The sequence below is a fragment of the Vulpes lagopus genome, chromosome 7, assembly GCF_018345385.1.
Source record: "Vulpes lagopus strain Blue_001 chromosome 7, ASM1834538v1, whole genome shotgun sequence".
NCBI lineage: Eukaryota > Metazoa > Chordata > Mammalia > Carnivora > Canidae > Vulpes > Vulpes lagopus.
In genome coordinates, this window is record NC_054830.1 from 14,866,529 (window position 1) to 14,874,573 (window position 8,045).

The 8,045-nt window shown below is 52.7% G+C and overlaps 1 protein-coding gene across 1 annotated transcript in view; it reads right to left on the bottom strand.

The window, feature by feature from the left end:
* CDCP1 (CUB domain containing protein 1) overlaps positions 1–7,740 on the bottom strand; it is a 57,665-nt gene extending 49,925 nt beyond the window's left edge. Inside the window, exon 1 of the mRNA XM_041763118.1 lies at positions 7,576–7,740. Coding sequence (XP_041619052.1) covers positions 7,576–7,657 — 82 coding nt within the window. The 5' untranslated portion in view covers positions 7,658–7,740. The remainder of the gene's footprint in view (positions 1–7,575) is intronic.
* Positions 7,741–8,045: the final 305 nt, after the last annotated feature.

The following is an 8,045-nucleotide window of genomic DNA, read 5'->3' on the forward strand; positions in this document are numbered from 1 at the left end:
GGGAGGCCAGGCACTTCTGGTGGGACTTCTTTCCTTCCAGTCTCTTTTCCTGAGCTCACATAAGATGGACAGAAAGATAGTAAGATGACATGAGTCATGTTTGCGTGCACATGCGCACACACAAACACACACGCACACAACTTTACTCCCTGCTTCCTTCACTGCATCACAAGCAAGTCCTCATCATTTTCTGGTGATTCCCTGGCAAGTTTCCAGGAGGGAGTTTGCATTCGGTGGATCCACTGCCAACCCCACCCACTGCTTCCTGAGCACAGGTTTCAGGGGACCAGCAGAGACTTAGCACATGTTCTATGCAGTGAAGGCCCCAGGTCCTGGTGAGAGGCCGAGGACCTGGATCACCAGGGAGGTCTCCTCTACCCTCTGCAGGAACACAGAGAGCTATGGTTCTCTCTGTCAATCCACATTCTCTTGTTTTCTACTCTCCAGGACCGAGCCTCCCTCTTCCTCCCCTTCTGTGTGATCTGCCTTGGATCTGGAGCCAGAAGACCCAAGGTTTAGAACTTCTGGCCCTTGGGACACCTGGGTGTCTCAGGGGTTGAGCATCTGCCTTTGGCTCAGGGCCTGATCCCAGAGTCCCAGGATCGAGTCCCACATCGGGCTCCCTCCATGGAGCCTGCTTCTCCCTCTGCCTATGTCTCTGCCTCTCTGTGTGTGTCTCTCATGGATAAATAAACAAAATCTTAAAAAAAAAAAAAAAACAACTATTTCCGGCCCTCAGCCCCTTCCAACAATGTGACCCAAAGAAGTCATCTAACTTCTGGAGCTTGTTGCCTCCTAAAAAGACTCGCTTGAGGGTTGACCTGGAGTACCCGTCTATTCATTCCACACATAATTTATTAAATGCCAGCCATGTGCCAGTCAGTTCCACCCGCTAAACTCATGGGGGTTGGATATGAACCGGTCTGATCTGTTCCTCCAACTCAGGGATCTCCAGGAGTCCACAGATCAGCTTTGGTTTAAATCAGATCATACAACATTAGGGCTGGTGCTTCCTCTTTATGGTCCAAATCCCTACATTAAAGATTGGAAAACCGGGACCCAGAGAGACGAGGCAACTTTTTCATGTCTGAAAGCTCACCGTTAACAAGACTTGAGGTCACCACCATGCGCCCCTGACTCTTAAGTCTGGTACTCTTCCTACCCTGCCCACTGCCTTGCCAATTGGACAAGGCTAACTTCTTCCAGGGTCACATCTGGACTACATTTCTGTCTCCTTTCCAGGGAGATGGGGCCATGCCACTGAGTTCTAGCCAAGAGAAAGGCAGCACAAACGATGTGAAACAACCCCCACGCTCAGGCCATAAAACCCTTCCACGTGAGCTGCTTTGCAGTCCTCTGTCTTCCATCAGTTTGATGTGGATGAGCCAGAAGGTGAAGGAGTCTGGGTTCTCATCACTGCTTGGAGAAGATCCCCTGTTTGGGATCTTAGATGAGAAATAAATACACACCTGATGTGGTCAAGCCATTACCCATGTTTGGGTTTTTGTGTTACAGCAGCTTAGAGTGTGTTATACCTTAACCATGAGACTCACCTATGTAAAAAGTCAGTAAAAAACAAATCACTCTTCAGTGTCAACATGAGGTGCTATCAGAGCCTCTATCTGCAGGACTCCTGGCAGGCTGAGTGCTTAGGGGAAAGTAGATACTTAGAAGGAAGTTAAAAACGTTTCTCTCCCCTAAAACTTATGGTTAGTTTGAACTGGAAAGACTAAAGGAAGGAGTAAACCCCAGCGTGAGGAGGTACCGAGTCTGCACTCTGGAACAAGTCTGCCCAGATTCAGAGATCCAAGCCACCACTCATTAGCTGTGACCCTGGGCAGGTTATCTCACTTCTGTTACTCACTTCGCTCCATTTGTTCTTTGATACTTTCTATACAAATCCTTTGACCCAGTAATTCCCTCCTCCAGGAATTTCACTCACAGGTAAACTTGTCTATATGCCTAATGAAGTCAACTGCAAGTACGGTCACTGAAGCTCTGATTATAAAAATAAAAGGCCAGGGTGTCTGGCTGGCCCAGTGGGTTAAGCCTTTGGCTCAGGTCATGATCTCAGGGTTCTGGGATCAAGCCTCACGTTGGGCTCCACACTCAGTGGGGAGTCTGCTTTTCCCTCCCTCTGCTCACGCTCTCTCTCTCTCAAATAAATAAGTAAAGTCTTTTTTAAAAAATTAAATAAATAAGAACAAAAGACTGGAAACAACCTATCAGTCAGGGGCTGGTGAAATATATCATGGTGCACCCATGACAAGGAATATTATGCAACCGGCAAAAAGAATGTGTTCTAATCTGGAGTGAGCACGGGATGGACAAAATCACAAAAAATGAACAAAATCAAGCAGCATGTGAGACACATCCTATTCCATATACTATGGTTATGCTCCTGCTGTGTAAAGAAGGGAGGTACGTACATTTGTAAGTGTGTACGTGCATAGAATAGCTCAAGAACAATGCACAGGAAACCATGGCTGCCTCTGCGAGAAAGCCTGGGGTCAGTGGTGGACAGGGATGTACTTCTTCCCATGTGCCCTTTCCTACTCTTTGAATTTTTGTTACCATGTCCAGGTGTTTTCAAAGCACAGTCCTTAAATTCTTTGAATATTAAAAGCACATACACATCCCCAGAACAAATATGAACACAGCACTTGATAAGTGTTGCTTGTTTGGTTTTAAATGAAAAGACACGTCTGGAGCGCAGATGTGTAGTCCTCTGAGAGCACTAGCGAATGCTGCCTTCAGGAGCCCCACTGTGCAAAAGGGGTTACGGCACACCAGTGACAGGAGCTGGGCTCTGCAGTCCCGCTACCTGGGCTGCCATCTCAGCACCACTACCTACCAGCTGGGTAACCCTGGGCAAGTTACTTCACCTCTCTGTGCTCAATACAGGGGTCTTCATGGGGGTACTTGCTTGAGGATGAAGAGGCAAAACACTAGTAGGTTTACTCAAGAGCACCTCCTCAATCTACATTTTCTCAGGAGAAAGCAGGGGAGCTGTTATTACTCAAACCTTGTTTCCTCCATCATAGTTCTTTCTGGGTGTCTATAGAGGAAACATGAATATTTACAGATTCAAACACAACATTTTAAACAAAATGGAACTCAGAAGGTCTCAATCTACAATGCAAATACAATAGGTGGAGTGTCAGGATCTAGTGGAGATGCCCCGAGTGCCTGTGGGGGTGGGGGTACAGCAAGTTCCTACACACAAAGCAGCTGTCTGCAAAGAACCATATACACGGTTTGGCAATCCGGAAGTGATGTCTTATGTATTTCACACTGAATAAAATTGGGTGTTAATTATAGATGGGTGTCTTTCTGTGTTTCATTATGCTTTTGGACATAATGTGTGTGTCCAAAATGTGTGTGTGTGTGGGGGGGTTAGGTTGTCGTGCATTGGGTTGTTATTGTTTTTCCCATATGAAATAATGAGACATAGGGCATCGGTTAGTATTTTCATGCAGAATGTCTGGTTTTAAAGAATGAATTACTTACTGATGGTAAGCAAGCCATGCTGACATATAAAATATTCAGAAGAGTGGCTGGCACAGAGCAGATGCTCAATATGTGTTAGCTATGACAAGTAGTAGTTAGTGATTTTAAAAAATGATGTACTGAATACAAACCCAAGGCTACAGGGAGGTGAGGTAGGAAACTTGGCTCTCCTAGCCTGCTTGTCTAGAACGTTGCCAGCTGCCTGGGAGAAGGTGAAGGGCTAATTACAAGGCTGTCGGAAGTGGTTTGAAATAATTTGATTGTGGGATAATTTTTATAATTTAGAATGATAATTAGAGGGTATGAACTTTTCTTAATCACTCAGGTGGAGAGCCTTAGCCATGGGTCTCACACATCAGGGGTCCTGTCACCCCTACCGCTCCACCTACCTTGAGCTCAATCAGGAATCCTTCTGACCAGCAAACTCCATCCCCTCCCTGACCTAACCCCAAGTCAGAGTCCCAGGTGAGGCTTGTGTTATAAGCCAGGGGATTCAGTTCTGGGTTTTTTTTTTTAAAAGATTTTATTTATTTATTTGAGAGACAGAGAGAGAGAGAGAGAGAGAGAGAGCAGACGAGTGGGGGGAAGGGCAGAGGGAGAGAGAGAGAGGCAGACTCCCTGTTGAACAGGGCTTGATCCCAGGACCCTGAGATCATCACCTGAAATGAAAGGCAGAGACTTAACCGACTGAGCCACCCAGGACCCCTGGGTTTTTGTTTGGTTGGTTAGTTTTTGGCAAAAAAAGAAAGAAAAAAAAATCACTGTTGGACTATTAGTACCATCTAGCTGGGGTGCCCCTAAGATTCTTGAACATCTGCCAACACTGTCAGACCCTGCTTGCTGAACTAGAGGGAGGAAAAGGCTTCTTCTATAGATGTCACTGAAACAGTGAGGATAGCCTGCGAGTGTGGAAACCGCACACTTGCACACGTGGGCTGGAACGTACACCAGGACCACAGGATGAGCTCACCACAGGGCCAAAGGGGAGGAGGTGTCCAACCTCCCTAACATCTTCTCTACTTTTCACGCCAGGAATTCCACTTCTAGAGTTTCAGTGGGACAGAATCATCGAGAAAGTGCAGAATAATACAGTAAACAAGAACCTGTTCTCAGATATATCAAAATGGGATTATCCAGCTTATACTATTTTATAACCTCGACAACACAAAGATGACACCATTTTATGTCAGTATATGAACTGTGCTATGTAATTTTTAATGTCTTATCAAAATTGATACAAGTAGTCCCCTATCGTCCGACACGTTCTGTCTTTTGAGCAGGAGAAATGGAAAGCAACCTAAATGTCCAACGATGGGGGACTAGTTAAAGCCATACAATGGCTGGTCCCAGTTTTGGCTTTACACACACACACACACACACACACACACAGATGATAAGATTGCACCAAAGTGACCAAGGTGCTTTGCTCACCGATGATTATTTTTTATTTTGGTTATATATATATATTTTTTACCAATTTTTCTACAATAAGTATATATTACTTGAAACATGTAATTGCTGTTTTCAACTTCCTTCCCCTACCTTGAGAGCCTGGGAGAACCCCCAGGGGAGCACAGTGGGGGCAGGGCAGGTCTTCGAGACAAAATGGCAGCATCTGAGGGGAGCCCGGAGGCTGATGGGCCAGCACCAGAGCACATCCCTACAGTCAGCAGAGCAGCCGTCTGACAGTAAGTCACGAAAATCTGTGGGGCTGAGGGAGGCTGCTCGGTCCTACCAGTTACACATTCCAGACAACAGCTGCCAGCTCCTCATCTGAGTGTGAAGAATGATGAACACACACTCATCCAGGGGGAGTGAACACATCCTCTGACGTCTACTCACAGCTCCGACAACAAACCATGGCGGCAAGAATGGGGTCGCTGACCCAGACTCTGGTATCTCCGCAGTTCTCAAAAAGCCACCCCAGTTGAGGTTTTTTTTTTTTTTTTTAATTTTATGATAGTCACAGAGAGAGAGAGAGAGGCAGAGACACAGGCAGAGGGAGAAGCAGGCTCCATGCACCAGGAGCCTGATGTGGGATTCGATCCCGGGTCTCCAGGATCGCGCCCTGGGCCAAAGGCAGGCGCCAAACCGCTGCGCCACCCAGGGATCCCCCCAGTTGAGGTTTTAACAAGGTTATGACTCCAGCTTAGCCAGTTCTTCACTCGTGGAAGTGGGAGAGCAGTTGGTCACACCAAACCCACCCAAACACAGCGCCCTAAGACACAAACGTCCCTCTGCGCTACGGTTCTGCAGGGACACCAAGTTCACTTTCACTCGGCTGAGTCTTTGCGTGGCAAGTTCAGGGATTTAAAAAACCCATCCACTGTGCGGGGCTCCGGGGCTTTCTCCATCTTTTCTGGACAGACCCCAGTGACTCCGCAAAGGCCCCGAACCGTTAGGCCAGCTCCAAGACCTCAGGCAAAGCCCCTGCACCCCACAGCAGCAGCTCTAGCCTCCAAGACGCGGCCCTCGGCTCGGCCCAGTGACCTGGCCACACAGAGCCAGGTCTGGGGACCACAGGAAGGATTTAAGAAAGTGAGCTGGGAGGTCCTCGGCCTCCCGGTATTTACACCGGAGCGTCAGGAACTTCCTGGAAGGAAGGGACCCTGCGGGAGCTTCCGGAGATCAAGATGGAGCCTCTCCAGGCCACAGGGGAGCAGAGGAGACGCATTAACACAGGCCAGTTCGGGGCAGCCCGTCGTCTTTGTCAGGAGTAATGCCTTCAGTTACAGCACATTCCTCCCTCCCGGAGGAGTTCAGGGTATCACAGACAATGCAAAACCTCTCAAACCGTCCCCAGTTTCCGCACAGCTCCCAAGTGCGATTGGACACATGCACTTTTTCCTTCTCTCACACACAAGGACCCGTGTCTTCACTAGCGAAACCACCTCTTTATTCTTAAACCGATTTTCGTCTCCAAAGGAAATCTGGAAAGTCAAGGCTGACAGGGAACGTGTGTCACAGTAAACATGCATACGTGCAGGAGGTTTCAAACGAGGCCTTAAGACGTCCCATGGAATGTGCAGCAATGTCACCCCGATGCTGTCGGAGCAAGGAACCAGGAAGCCTTCCCTGCGTGTACGATGCTGGCAGCTGCCAGAACGCCAAAGTCCAGCGCACCCGCTTGGTTTTTTTTTTTTTTTTTTTTTCCTTAATTTAATTCACACTAACCTACCTGCCCGCCAACTACACCCCCTCCCCCCTTAGGCGCCGCAAAGAATAACCAAAGGCCACAATCGCTTCCTGGACAGCTCTTTGAAAATCACGGCACCTGCGCTGGCGAGGCCTCAAGTCCCTACACGAAGACCCCTGGTTCTCGGTTGCTCCGATGCCCGCAGGACCCGCAGGGCACCTCCCCGCGGGCACCGGCAGCGCTGCGGCAGCGGGGGGGGGGCGGCGGTGCCCTCCCCGCAGCCGGGATAGCTGGGGACCCACACACTCCTCGGGGGCGCCCCCTCGCCGACCCCCTCGGGCCCGCAGAGCGCAGACCCGACGGCGAGGCGAGGCGAGGCGCGGGGCGGGGCGGGCCTGCGGCGCCCCCGGGGCACTACCGCCCGGCGGCCTTCCCCAGCCCCGCGCTTTCATTTTCAAATCAAAGTTCCCGAACGTCGGGGGAGCTGAGGACGGGGAGCGCGGGCCGGGGAGGGGGGATCCGCCGGGCTACGGGGCGCCGAGCCACAGTGGCCTTGCACCTCCTCCCTGCGCCCCCAGGTGAAGCCCCGGGCGCGCCGCAGGTCCCCGGGCCTCGGCCGGGCGCACGCACCTTACTTCCTCCTGCGCCGTCGGCGCGCGCGGCGCTCATCCCCCCCCCCCCCCACGGCCGAGCTCCCCCCGCCCCCGGGACACTCCCAGGTACCGCGGCGCTCGGAACCGGGAGCGCACGGCCACCCCCTTCGCGGCGCGCCCCGGAGCCGGTGGTGCCGGGGACCCTGGCCGTCCAGTCAGGGCGTCCCGGCCGCGCCCCCCCTGCCGTCACCCGGACCCGGCACCCCTGGGCTCCGCGGGACGCCTCCTCCGGGGCCCGTCCCCACTGCGCGCCACCCCGGGCCGCAGCGCACTCACCGGCTCGGCGCGGCAGGCGCCCGGCGCCCAGCAGCAGGACCCCCAGCAGCGCGAGCGCGACCCCGCGCCTCTGGCCGCCCATGGCTCGGCGGCGCCTGGGCCTCGGCGGGAGACCGGCTCGGAGCGGCGGCCGCGGGCGCGCGGGCCTGGCACGGGCTGCGCTGCGCTGCGCTCCGCCCCGGCTAGCTCACCTGCGCGCGGGCGGGCCGGCCTGGGCTCCGCCCTGCGCCCCGGAGCCCGAGCCGGCCCAGCCTGTCCCCTCCTCTGCCGCCTCCGCCCCTTCCCGCCGCAGCGCCCGCCCCTCCCTCCAGGGCGCGGGGACCTGTGGCCGCTCTCCCGGGTGATTCCTCCCTCCCAAGGCCGAGCCTGCAAGTCTTTCAGTCGACAGGCGCGGAGGTCGCCCTCGGGGAAGCCGGCCGCTCTCCGCCTTCGCTGTCCGGCCCACGAGGAAGCCCTTGTGAGCCCTGTTT